Source organism: Dysidea avara, chromosome 5 (assembly GCF_963678975.1).
Source record: "Dysidea avara chromosome 5, odDysAvar1.4, whole genome shotgun sequence".
NCBI lineage: Eukaryota > Metazoa > Porifera > Demospongiae > Dictyoceratida > Dysideidae > Dysidea > Dysidea avara.
Window position 1 is genome coordinate 33,603,237 of NC_089276.1, and position 14,977 is coordinate 33,618,213.

General features: G+C 38.5%; 1 protein-coding gene across 1 annotated transcript; it reads right to left on the reverse strand.

Annotated features, from left to right (window-relative positions):
• Positions 1–1,225: 1,225 nt before the first annotated feature.
• LOC136255820 (inter-alpha-trypsin inhibitor heavy chain H4-like) lies at positions 1,226–14,976 on the reverse strand. Its single transcript, XM_066048714.1, has 5 exons — positions 14,665–14,976; positions 14,500–14,610; positions 11,873–13,377; positions 6,781–6,904; positions 1,226–1,724 (listed from the first exon to the last, which is right to left on the reverse strand). Exons 1-5 carry the CDS (start codon positions 14,883–14,885, stop codon positions 1,451–1,453), a joined length of 2,235 nt encoding a protein of 744 aa, XP_065904786.1. The 5' UTR covers positions 14,886–14,976; the 3' UTR covers positions 1,226–1,450.
• Position 14,977: the final 1 nt, after the last annotated feature.

Below are 14,977 nucleotides of genomic sequence, written 5' to 3' on the forward strand. Positions count from 1 at the left end.
CTACATCTCACTCACCAAACTGGAATGGAATCAGAAACACAATGTCAGACATACAGTGAACGTCACTTTTGTGATAAAAATGTGGTCCCAATAACAAGGTGGCCACTTTAGATACATCTGCATGGGGCATGTGGCTCAACCCTCTTTGATCAACCAGTATATACTTGGCTGGCAATTAGCTTTGTGAAATCCTGTATGCTTATCTTATCATGACCATATGAACCATGAATTATAAGCACGTCTAACTATTGTTTAACAGAAGAGGGCTGCTCATTTTCCTCCAAGAAAATATTGATTGCTTGTGGGTTGTTACAAAAGTTTTGATTGTGGGTTTGTTTTATTCAGATAATTAGCAGTGTTTTCCACTGATTGTAAAGAGGCAAACCTTCTTTCTACCATCTGTTATGACTTTGCCTGAACTTGTAACAGAGTAAAACTGCACCTCTCCTGAGGTCTCCTTTGCTATAAAATCATCAGGTTACTTGAAATGCTGCATGGCATCACAAAATGTTTGAATTTTGGTACAGTGGAACCTCTACTACAGAGATTTTGGAATCCAGAATTTTTGGCCACTTTTTGAATTAAATAAAATTTTGCCCTCATTATGGAGGTTTTTTCTACTGTATCCGGAGTTTAAGGAGGTTCCACTGTATGTACATTTGGCACACAATTGGGACACTTCTTTGTTTTTCTCTTGTTTGTTCACAAGTGTTGTAGGTGGAGTAATGCATTATTTAAAACATATAAAAGCAAAAAGTGTGTAGTGACATGTGTACAGACATGGAAAGGAAGCTACTGTATAAACTATAAACAAACTTTTTTGCTATGCTATGCATGCCTTGATACAATAAATGTTATTCTGGACACAGATGAGGTCACCTTCCTCACTCCTCTCAATCTTTTAGCTGCACATGAACTATGCTAAAATACATACATAAAAGTGTTGTACACTTGATGTTCACTTCATGAATATACATCACAGGGAAGAAAAAAGGAGGCATATGTGGAGGGTGCTTACCCCCTTATTACAATAACATAACTACAACACGTTGGATGCTTACAGTAAATGTTTACCATAAAAAGACCAAAACACTGTAACAGAGCAGTCACTCTAATTCAGAAGAGACAAAACACTTCCAGAATTTATGTCGTCACATTTTTCCCTGGTGTGTGTGGAAGCAGCCATAATCTTTTGCTGTACAAGCCCAGCTCTACCTCACATGTATAAAATATCAAAAAATATTAGCTGACTATTAGCTCCTCATGTATACAAGTTGCAGCAAAAAAATATGCACAGTTATTTGACAAGCTGTAATGACAAGACTGAAAACAAAAAGTATTAAAAAAATATGAGTTAGCACTGAACAAAGAAAGGTGAGTTATATAGCAGATTGTCTGTATAGCTGTAACTAGACTGATAAGAGCAATGGCTGTTAATAGTGAACTGGGTTCACTGCAAATCATTCTCAACTGTTCCTACTGTGCTTGTTAATGCACCATTGTTATTCTTACTATCCTGTGAGGTTTCAGTAACATGTGGACTGCCTGGTACATCACTGGTGTGATCCAGAACATCATCATTTGCTACAAGGGGCTGCAATTCAATTGATCCTTCACTGACATGCTTAGTGACTCCTGAAGTGTTGCTGACATCCTCTTTCTTAACATCCTCACTTTCAGTGGCCAACTCTGTGCTGGTCTTTTCTTCATTGTGAAGTGTTTCACTATAGGAAAATAGAAAACGTCATCTATAGCACACGTGTGGTTTAATTTGCAGTAACTACAACAGGCACTAAACTGATATAATGGTGGACTGTTATTTCAGGTAATGGGTTGATCATTGTTATGGACCAATGGAGCCACTGTATAGCAGTGGGATTTGATTTCAGTGGACAAGTCACAAAACAGAAATTCACTTTTTACATTCTTCACAGAAATGGCTCCTGAGTTTAACAAGATAGCTTGGGAAGAGGGGATGGCATGTGGGCCACCTAATTTAGTTACTGTATTGTCTCAAATTATGGCCAGTCTTGCATAAATGTCTGGTCCCCCATTTAGCCGCCAGTGGCATACAGCATTACAACAGAAACAAACTCCAGGTTTCGAAAAAAACCCAGGTCTTAAAAGAATGACATAAATTCTGTCCATTGCTTTGAAGATTGAAGTACAGAATTTTTTTACAGACTTCCTTTCAACTTAACCCTTAAAGCTGCATAGGCCAATATATCAGCCATTTTTCAAAGCATGCACATAAAACACATGATTTTTACAACTAACACATGCTTAAAGAAAGGCTTCTAAACAGCCAGCACAGACAAGATTGTCTAATGTTATTAACCGAAAACCAACGGAAAGTATATTCATTGGGCTGCTTAGACAAGTATAAATAGTGCATTACAGCCAAAATATTGGCCTATGCGTTTTCAGTGCACTTTTATTAATAATTATTACATGTGGCTTTAAGGGTTAGATCTGTGAAACATAATCTAATCAAAAACAGCCAAGCTGTAAAAAAAGTGTGCGGCCCTCAGAAAGGCTATGGTGAAAAAAGATGTGAAATCCAAGGTGGCGGCCAAGAAATGGCTGTGATGGTAGGTTAATGGTAAAAATTTTAATAATGACAATTCAGGTAAATTTTGTGAAGCGGCACAAAAATTCACCTGAATTGTCGTTATTAAAATTTTTACCATTAACCTACCATCACAGCCATTTGGCCGCCACCTTGGATTTCGCATCTTTTTTCACCATAGCCTTTCTGAGGGCCGCACACTTTTTTTACAGCTTGGCTGTTTTGGATTAGGTTTCATTTCTTTTTGTATTTGTATATCCCAAAGCCGGCCTATGGCCAGCTTTGGGACTTTTTTAACCTATGTTTATTTTCTTTACTACAGGAAGAAGAAAAGATGAAGTAGATGTACTTTAAATATTTTATCAGTAAATGTACAAATTATATATATAATACATATGTGACCGGATTTGCGAAAAGGGGCCTTCCACACACATCCAATTTGCCAACTTTGACAATTGATAACTTCAGATTGGAAAGAGCTATTGCCTTGAAATTTGGGCAGTGGTGATTTCTTTGCAGCTGAACTCTCTACAAGGTAAATTTTCTAGCTGATGTCTCTACAAGGTGGCTAGTTTGTAGCTGAACTCTCTACATGGTGGTTTCTTTGTGCAGCTGAGCTCTTTAAAGAATGGTTTCTTTGTAGCTGAACTCTCTACAAGGTAACTTCTTCTAGCTGATGTCTCTACAAGGTCACTAGCTTGTAGCTGAGCTCTCTACATGGTGGTTTCTTTGTAACTGAACTCTCTACAAGGTGACCTCTTCTAGCTGATCTTTCTACAGGGTGATTTGTTTGAAGCTGAACTCTCTACAAGGTAACTTCTTCTAGCTGATCTCTTTACAGGGAGATTTGTTTGTAGCTGAACTCTCTACATGATGGTTTCTTTGTAGCTGAACTCTCTACAAGGTAACTTCTTCTAGCTAATCTCTCTACAGGGAGATTTGTTTGTAGCTGAACTCTCTACATGATGGTTTCTTTGTAGCTGAACTCTCTGCAAGGTAACTTCTTCTATTGATCTCTCCACAGGGCGATTTGTTTGTAGCTGAACTCTCTACATGGTGGTTTCTTTGTAGCTGAACTCTACAAGGTGATTTTTTCTAGCTGAACTATCTCTTTCCATAGTTGCATGAACTCCCTACAAGGTAACTTCTTCTAGCTGATCTCTCTACAGGGTGACTTGTGTGTAGCTGATCTCTATACAGGTTTCTTATTTCTAGCTGATCTCTTGAATTCTTTTCAGGGTGACTGCTCTATTAGGATGACTGCTCTATTAGAGTATCTCAATCTCGCACTTGCTGCACCAAGTTGGATTTCGTGTTATAACTCCGTGGCTTTATGTCTGATTCTTCTACACCATTGATGAGCCTTTCTAAGATGATTACTCCATCTGTACAACGATTTTCAAAGCATTATCCCAAGCTGTTTATCTGGTAGGCGTGGCAAGCAGTCGTTTTTTTATTAGCTGATCTCGATTGCATAATTGTTACACACTGTTGATTTTTTCGTTATATCTTTCTGGTTTTTAGCTCGATTTCTTTCAAACCACAAAAGGTTTGAGGTTCAATAGTTAACCTATTCACCCACCGATTTTCAGCTTCTTCCCATACGCGGTTTACCCTGTAGGCGTGACAACATATTGGTGTTATTTTTCGTGAATAATCGCTCATAACTCTTTGCCTGTTTATCGTATTCCAGCCAAAGTTGGTACCGAGACACGCCTTTATATCCCCCTTTTGTGTGCCAAATTTCAAGGCAATCGGATATGGCGTTCGAGTTTTATAGCAGTTTTTGTAAGTGTGCGACAAGAAAAAGAAAAATAAGAAAAAAAAAATGAAGAAACAGCCAATTTTTGAAGTCGCATATCTCGGGAACGCGCGAAGCGATTTCGCTCAAATTTGGAATGTGGAGTGCTGCAGTTGGAGGGCATGTCCACAGCAAAAATCGTCTTGTTTCATCAAGGAAGCACAGAGCTACGGAGGTGCGAAAATTGCGTTTTCTTTCTTCCTGTCAATATACTCACGGGTGTTGTGCGCCGGCTTCTTGGGCCACATGACACACTACCGTGTGTCTTGATTGAGGAAAACATCAAGGAGAGTACAACACTGAGGTACGATGTTGATTCTAAGAAGTACATGAATGCTGAATCTGCATATAAATGCATCTCGTATAGTCACCAGTCTCATTTAGAAGTTGGGTGAAAAACTGCTTGAAAGGAATAAACGCTAAGGCCATAATTACAGACAATAGGGTGTGTAGTTGGTAAAAAATCCTCCCATCCGCATAGCTACTTTGAATAATAGTGGCTGAAAAACTAATAAAGTTTATGCAGGCTTGAATTCAATTTTTCAGTATACGACTGCAAATGTCTTAGCATAAAGGAGTGCAGAAAAGATTAATAAGTTGATATGGTCTAAAGATGATTGCCAGTAGTGGTCTTCTTACGGCCCAAATTTAAACTGTGATACATCAGTGTAGGTTTGGTATACCAAGAGTCAGACATGGCTCAGTGCAATTACGTTAACATGTCTAGACATAATTTTATGTACCACTCTGCGTGGGCAGTTCAAAGGCACCGCCAGTGCCATAATTTGTATATTGCACTGCTGCAGACCGCAGCGAGTGCATTATAACTTATAACGCACTGGTTGCGGTTTTGTAGACCACAACGAGTGCATTATAAGTTATATAATGCACCGACCGCAGTGCAATATACAGATATTGCACTGGCTGCGGTTTTATGCAGCATAGCACAAGTGCCGGTGGCAAAGACCACTACGACACCTCATCTAATAGGTGGAAGGACACTTCACAGATCACTCGAATTCTTTTATAACCTGACATGTAAAGGTCGATTGTGGGCCATAACGTCACCAATACGTATAATGTTTACAAGCAGCCAATGGCGATCGAAAAAGGCAACACGGGTGGCCACAACTCTAGTCTACATATATATAAACGTACTTATACACCTTACTAGTCTGGTGCCAGATTAAACTGTAGTCCACTTCGACAATGACTCAATAAAACAAATATATTCTAAATAATACTAACCTTTACGCTCGATTGTGGTAACCAGTTTTGTCATGCCACCAGATTCGAGTTTAGCCAGTGTGAATAGTAAGAATTAGACTAGTATCGTTTAGTAGTTTACTTAAAACGTCTATTTAGTTACTTTTTTTCGCTCGAGGGAATCACTATGGCGATTAGTCTATATGGCGATTGAGTGATCACGCTGGCATGTTGAGTACTACATAATGAGAGTCGAACAGCGAATGCAGGTTAGTGATATAACCCATAGCGTACTAGCTTTCAATATCTCAGGTGGCTGCAGTACTGCAGGGGGAACGTCATCGCAACGTCCGGCTTGGTTACCCACAATTGATGTTAGAAACCTGGCCTTTATAAGTGTTACAGCTGTCTTGTGAGACTCTCCCCACCTATTAGGTGAGTGGTACATAACAGTTATACAACGTGCACTCGTGCTCTGCCTCTATAAACGCACTTGCCTTCGGGCCTAACGGCCCTCAGGCTCGTGCGTTTATATCAGGCAGAGCACTCGTGGCCGTTGTATAACTATATAATATATACCCACTAGGAAAAGTTTGCAAATTAAATTGCACTTATAGAATTCAACATCAAAATGGTGACTATTCTATTAGAGTGTTTGATTGTTCTAAGTGCAGGCAAATACACATCATCTACTTTGAAGAATGAGAGGGAGTATGTGTTCCTACCATACAGCTGGCTAACTAATACAGTGGAACCTCTCTTGAAACCTCCGTGAAAAGAACACAGCACATTTAACCTTCACAGTTTTTGAAGTCTGACCAGTGCAATTTTTTTTACCTCTGACCTCCTTAAAACAGTAAAATACCAAAGTGTCTGTTAGACTATTAAAGTGAAGTTGATGGGTTCTGGATGAAGTACCCATGCAGCCCCTTGCCAATCAAAGCACACAACTAATAATATGAAACTTTAGAAATTTCGCCATTTTCAATATGAAAAAGTGTAGACTTTTACACAGTTGTGACTGAATTCAAGAGCCTAAGATAACTGTGTAGAATCTGCATATCACTGTAGAATCTATACTGAACATCGTTAAAAGCATTACTAGACACAATGACATGTTCTCATGGCAATTTTTAAAAAAAATCTGCATGCACACACATATATAAACAAATATCCACCGTACATAATTCTTACACACACTCACCCCACTTTCCTCCTCTGTCTTCTCTTCCTCACACATAAACAAACACCGACAATAGTAGAAGATCCTCCAATCAATATCAACAGGATGATAATAGCTATTAAGATTACTAGACCATAGCCAGTCTCTGTGTGTTAAAAGAAATATCATCATTACCTTAGCAAAATTAAGTTTTTACATCATCATCATTACAGATAATTTTATTTTACTCAGGTACTATCTCACACATAAACACAAACAATGGAGCCAGAGGTCTATCTGATGTTTAGTGGTAAACTTCCAACAGTGCAGAAATAGAACAAATGATTACTCTAATAGAACATCCAATTATTCTGTTACAATTGGCATTCAGTTACAAGCTATATAACACACTACCTGACCGATATTTTGTTGAAGTGTACAATTTTGATAAGAAGATAAATGTAAGTTAAATTATACAAACACACACTATACCTATTTCTGTCTAAGGACCTCCATTCACCACTCCACACAAGGTGACATACTGGTGAGAGGATCCCAAGGGAGGGTGTCAAGGACAATAGCAAGGAAATTAAATGACTTATTTTAGAAGAAAGAGCATCCGCTCATGCATGGTATGTATGGATTTTATGCAACACTAGGGACCCCTGGCTTGCTGGTCTCCTTAGAAACATGGGTATCGGCACAAGCCACACCGCCAACAAGTGGCCCACGAAAGCAGTATGAGCCCAACCAAACACATACAGATTCCTAGAAGCAACTTCGGAGACAAGGTTTAGATTCAGGGCCTCATGCTGCTTCACCATGTATGTTATCATAAAAATATCATACTCTTCATGGGTACGAGTCTGATTGAACATGAACTTTCCAAAGGGGGTCTTGTACACACACACATGCATGTATGCACACACTCATGCAAGCATGCGTGCACACCCACATACACACTAGTGATGAAACTGCAATTTTATCCTGAACAATATCGTTCTGGATATCCTACGGATAGTGACACCATCACTGCTATAAAAACATTGTATATTTTATCGTGAACATGCTTGTTTTACTAGCATATATTTTAGAAAACATAAAATACATGTGTTAAAATAAAGTTTGTAGTAAGTAATGTTTAAAGTGGAAGCTATGTATCAAACATGATACTATCCTGGTGGCTTCAAATTATTATTTAGATAGCAAATTATTATCCAGATATCTGTTATACAGATACTGGATAACAGTGAAAAGTATGGTTACAGGTTAAAAGATGGCATTTTTGTAAACCTGGTCATGTATCAGGGTCCAGGTTACTACTGCTGACCAGGATAGCAGGTCCAACCCAGATCTGTCTATCATACAGTATCTGTAACAGTACCTGTATATTAGGGATCATGGAGATTTGGGTTTTCCTAGCCAAAAAATTTACCCAAAAACCAGCTTCACAACTCCATCCTGGCATCTTGGCAGTATTGGTTAGGCATAACCAAGCCCAAAAGTGCCTTCAGTATAATCCTAAAGGCTTCCAATAAATAGTTATGAAATTTAAAAAAAAATATTCAATGGAACTTTCTACTGACTAACTGCCTGCCTGATGCCTTCAGGCAGACATGGGGCCAAGTACATGAGTACTTATACTTAAGTACACTTAAGTACAGATTTGAAAGTACTTGTACTTTACTTAAATGCTTCCTTGATTTCCCCAGTGTACTTGTACTTATACTCAAGTACTTTGCTAAGTACTTGTATGTACTTGAGTACCTAAGTACTTGTAAGTACTGCAAACATTGTACGTAGTTTGTACACAGTGGGTACATAACAAAATTGCATGAAGGTGCATTGTACAATTTTTCTAGTGCCTTCCCTAACCTTACTATGTATCATGTAGCCACAATTAATGATGTCATAGAATTCTGGGAAAAAAAACAATGCTGCTGCTGCCAAAGTTAGTGCATTTTAAGTGTTTAAGAGAGTGAATAGTTGACAAAAACCTGAAAGTACCAACCCCACTAGGTACACTTACATACTACAATACATTGAATAAGCATACATTTTGCCGCAGCAAAATGTACTTGTACTTTACTTGAGTACTTCCAGCATGTACTTGTACTTTACTTAAGTACTCTCTTGATTGTCGCCAGAGTACTTGTACTTATACTTGGAAAATTCAAAAGTACTTGTACTTTACTTAAGTACTTTCAAATGTACTTGGTCCCATGTCTGCCTTCAGGCAAGCGTAACTCAACAACGGCTAAGGCTATGGGCTTGATTTTTTCACTGTTCGACGTCGCTTCGTCCCAAGACGTGCCTTTTGGCATACCGCAGTATGTACAATGTATGCATCATGGACTTACCTTTGTCCTCCTTTGTGTCCCATTTCTTTCTGCTGACAGCCATAGGTGTCGATTTGTGGTAGTGCGATGCATGGCTTCCCTACAGTACGTTTGTAAACGGGAATCGTCCGTATTTTCCGTGGTGAATGGACTGATTGCAGAGATGATTATAACACTGTTCTTCGTTTGTAATGCTGTGTAATGGGCTGAACATAGCTGAAAGTAGGGCTGGACGAATATTGAAATTTATCTTCGAATATTCGCTAATAAAATGTTTGAACATTCGAAGCTTCGGTGTTAGCTTTCAAGTTGTAGGTTTTCTTGTATTTATGCACATCCTTCTAGGTTTTATCTTTCTAAACCTATTTAATACGTTTGTAAGCATTTGGAAAGTGCATAGCAGCAGTACTGAATGACATGATCGATCAATTGCAAATGGGCGTGTCCGCTATACTGCAATCATGCACAGGTAAACATCAAGTAATGGCTAAAAGTATGTTTTCCATGTATTATCTATCACTTTATAAGGTGTTTTAAGGCTGTAACTATGGTAGCAAACTGAATTGCGATGATTTAAAAGTGGGCGTGGCACACAAAGATCGATCGCGAAGAGACGAACATTGATCACGCAAGAGGAATAAGCAGTTGCAATAAAGATAACCACGTTTATTTGTAATTCTTTCGTAGACTATGAGTGCATCACGAAGCTTCGAAGGATACTTTTATAATTCAAAGTTTACTTAACCTTCGAACCCACGAAGCATTCGAAGCTTCGTCCCAGCCCTAGCTGAAAGTGAAACGTAATGACTGCTGCACTTTCGAGGCAGTAATTGATAGTTGGGGGCACAAATCGTCGTATTTTCAAGGTGACTGGATTGTTGCAGAGGCACTTATTCTACTGTTTTTCGTCTGTAGCGCTGTGTAACGAGCTGAACATAGCTGAAAGCGAAGCATAATAGCCACTGCACTTTCGAAGCAGTTTTTGATAGCTGGGGCGCACGTTCAGATGAAAACATTAATTCAGGCGCCATCCTTTCTTTTGATGCGGCATGCATGGGTTCACCAGTCATAATAATGTTACAAAAAAAGTAAGCAAACAAGTTTAAGGAAAAATTAGAAATTTTAAGTTCAACTAGGGATCATAGAAAAATAAAAGTAGAGAAACAAGGGAGGTCGCCTACACCTGCAGATATACTAGTGAACATTTAATTCCTAATTCAGTCTTGGTTTTCCTTAAACTTGTAGGAATACACGGGTTCATGTCTATTTATTGGCAGGTATACATGGAGCTATTCCCACTAACATTTTACTATTTGTAGGCATATGTGGAGCAACATCTATTTGTTGGTAAGATGTGTTGCCCATCTCTACTTACCAGACAAGTGTTTGCCGTCTTTATGCAGCAAATGCAGCTACATCCCATTTATAAGAAATGTGTTACTGACTGCAGGCTTATGTAGAACATCACCCACTAATCAATCGCTAATTATATGACTTTACATGTGTTCTCAACTGTGTTAGTGTTTTATCATATAGATTCAGCTCCATTTTACACCAGATGTTGGATTTATAATTGTAGCTATCAATGCATACCTCTGTTTTACTTTTTTAACTAAGTCATATATAGCAAAACATATTCCTAATAAGTAGGCGTGGCCATAGGCTACAAAAGAAGCTGGGCTGCGTGGATCAGGCTATGACATTTGTAGATAGGTGCTATCCATGACATGTAGGCAAATCATCAAGATCATTTAATTCATTTCAAACGTGATCAGTCAAACCCAGATATTCATTCTATAAAGCAGGCCCAGATAAAATATAACCAGGTGACCTGATTTCAACCCTGTCACTTACATACAATGGAACCTCAGTTATCCGGATTCTTGATTAACTGAACTACAGAAATGACTGCACTATTAGAGTAGTGACTGTTCTATTAGGGTAGTTGAAAATACTGGTATTAAAAAAAAATCCTTATGCTATTTTAAGGTTATTTATACACTATTTCCGGGATACCAATTTTTCAGATTTACAGATCACCCCTGGTCCCAAGGGGTTCGGATAACAGGTTCCACTGTATGGGACCGGGTCTGCAAGAACCCTACATGTTTATTAGTGCAAGCTTAATTTTACGGTAGGATGCAATAAACAAAATTGGTGAAATATTTACAAAATTCGAAACAAAAACATAAATCGTTGAGCGCTTGCTTCATGATGAAGGAAGGTGATAACGGCAAAACCCTTGATAGCACCATAATCCCCAAAGCAAAAGGAGTTCGAAAATCTTTGTTTTGTGTCAGTACTCCTAAGGAGGCGGAAGATATGAGTGTTAGCCTGCCTTGCATTGGATGAGCGATTTTGTTATCATTTTCCCCCACATTTTCACCTTCACCCTGGTATGAAGGGCCTGGGAGACAAAACTTACCCAGCAATATATACTTTCACCTGCTCATGGAGAGTTCAGTGATATAAGTTACATATCAGTAGACGACTGCATTCGTAAGTTATGACTATTTGATTACATGCACGTAGTTTATTTTCCATATTGCCACAGTACAAATCGATTTTTCTGTTGTTGGCACTTTGTAGCACTGTAATTTTGAAAGTTCTTGGATTCTATAGAGCTGACACTTTGGTTGACCATTCCTTTGGCTATCTGGATAAAGAAAATATATTAAAAATGGAATTCGAAAAATGCACTAACACATGGGGTTCTTGCAGATCCGATCACATACATTGTCATTCTATACATGGTCATAGTCAAATATATCTCACAACTTCTGTACCTCACGTACCTCTTGAACTGCTGCTTAAAGCAGCCTGTACACCAGCACTACCAGGGTAGTAACCATAACAGCTAACACAAGCAGAAACCAAAGTAGGGTCAGCATTGTCATTACTGTTAGTGTCCTCATCTGTTGTCATGTTAGACATCTCCTCTACAACAATTAGTGATGTTAACTCTGTAACAAAGTTGTAGTCTAGCGATAATTGTAATGCTTCTTGTTCAATTGATGAACTGTTCTCTCCATTGATCTCTGCAACACGTTTATCATTTAACAGATTCTTAATTTTCAGGTATGCTCTCAATCGTTCTGTGGATGGTAAACTACCTGCAATGGTCGTATCAGCTACAGTGGACACTATACTCTCATAGGTCACCGTATCATCGATGCCTTGTCCTGTTACTTGTACGGTAATAGTCTCGGGACTGGACTCATTGAATTTTCCTGAAACTACTATTTCTGATCCAGAGAATAGGAATGGAAATTCAAGAGATGTCACTTCTTCTACGCTACCAACTGGAAAGGTCACTATCACTTCTGCTAAAGCTGGAGTAGCTATCTCTCTGAGAAATCCAGTGAGTTGCTCTGCAGCATTTTCACTTTCAGCAATTCTCTTCGCTATTCCAGAATCCAGCAGAGCTAAATCTTGTAGAAATTCAAAATCAGCATCAAATCCAAATGAAATACAATTCACAGAAATACCCGTATTCTCTGTTACTTCCTGAGCACGATCAGTGATCACACGAGGATCACTTATTCCTTCATTGGGTAGCCCATCTGTTAGTAGTACTAACAGTTTTACATAAGACTCATGTGCACTTCTCTTCAGTATCGATAAACCAGTTTGCAGCCCAGCATCTAGACCAGTTGAACCATAAGCTGCAAGATTCCTTGCAAACTGGACTGCACTACTCCGGAAGCTTCCAACACGAACTAGGTTTGTCATCCATTGACCCACACGAGATGAAAATGTCACTATCGCAACATAGTCGTCGTTGTGTAGTTGGTGAAGTAAAGCAACAAGAGATTCACGAGCTTGTTGAATCTTCCTACCACCCATTGAACCAGACACATCAATAACTAATACCAAATTAATCCTCAATGTATTGGTGACAACTGGTGAGAAGAACTGTGCAAAATATCCGCCATTAACAGCAAAGTTTCCTGCCCCATCCACCGGATGTACAACATCATATTCACAACTCATTACTAATGATACTCCATCACTACCAGCCGCTCTCTGTGTATCTACTGAGGCTGAGTACTGACAAACTATTTCTTCACTGGACACTACATCAATACTGGCAAAATCTGATGTGGAGTAACTGCTAAATCCTTCTGGTTCCTTAACACGAATACTGGCTGATAAATCATCAACAATGTCACCAGGATTAATGGTGATGGTTTTGCGATACAAAGATTGTTCTCGATACATCAATTCTTCATAATCTACTGTGAATGTTGAAGTGGCATTGGCTGCTGTGTTCATGTAAATAGTGAACAAATCTTTAGTACTACAAAGTTGAAAACATCACTATTACATCAATATCAATACCCAGCCTACTGCTGCAAGTTCTTATGTCACTACAATGTTATGACAATGATGTCTACAGCAAAATACTTCATCGATGTTTACAAATTTGTCACCATTAGCGACAGTGGTAAGCATAATAAATCAATACTATGTGGCCTAATTTTAGAAAACCGTTGATATCCGCACAATTTTCAAAATGCATTTTATTCGTTTTGTTTTCTATAGGGATAGAGGAATGGACTAGCTAAGTTTCAGCTTCAGAAGTTAAGCAGTGTTGGAAATACAGCACTAGACAGCTGGACAAGCAAATAAATTGGTATGTACAGAAGCTATCGAGAAAAGAATCTACAGGCGCTTACATAAACCATCATAACTTACTGATACAATGGCGTACAGAATTGAATCTTCGCTCATTGTGTTCGCCATGAATTTGTGCATCCACCAAGGTATAGTTTTTGTCCCAGGCATGTTTCTGTGTTCAAGAAGGAAGGAAAATTCACTGAAAAATGATCATCGGTAAATTCTTTCATCATCGCAATGTAAACAAACGTCTGTAACTGAAATCCTTTCGTGTATGGAGATGAAACAAAGATTTTTGTACTCCATATGAACAGACGAACAAAATGCCAGGATTTATCTATTGGAGGCTTAATTCGCCCACCAGTGAAGTTCTAAAAACTTGCGTATTTTTTTCTGGAACTTGCATTTTTAACCCATATTTAAAATGCGTTTATTACAAAAGTACCATTGTGCATATATCGACGGTTTTCCAAAATTCGGTTACATATATTACTACACTACTGTCATTTCAGAATACTTGTGGTTTAACTAAAACATTTTCCCAAACATTCAGTAGATCATGACCACAGCAATGATACTTACTAGTTGACTTAGTATGCAACATCAAACCAGGCAAACTCACTGTAATTAGCAACCCTACCCCACGCACATTACAAAACTGATACTAAGACAACACAACCATACTAGGGACATATTTGTAAAATGATCTCAGCCACATTTGTACAGTGAACACATTAACAGATGGTTATGTTATTAATACTAAGATTCCATAGAATTTACACACCATGATGCAACTCCTTACCGTTGTGCTACCAGTCCAACATTTTCTCCACTCTCTGAACGATTTCTGAATTCCATTAAAGCCTCAGACTTCTTCTTGGCTATTCCATAAAAGTTTCTTTCTCCAATTTTCCTTTTATCACAAAATTCTAAATAACGCACAGCTTAAATAAATTAATTCACCTACATTGAAAAGTTTGAGATGAAGGCCGTTTCAGGGAGTTTTAAACTAAACTGTAGTAATCGTGACTCGTTGAGGTCGTTCCTTACCACACTAGTTATACGAGTCCGACCATATCTCGCCACAACCTCAGCTTCGTAATGAAACTCTAGATATCTCACACCATCCTCTCCACCACAAATACTGCTGAATAACAACAAGAACGCTACTAACAGTATGGCAGTCATAACGGCAACTGGCAAGAACCGAACACTGCTAATAAGTGTGGATTGGTGCTAAACAGCCAGCTATGCAATATAAACTATTTCCTATCCATAAA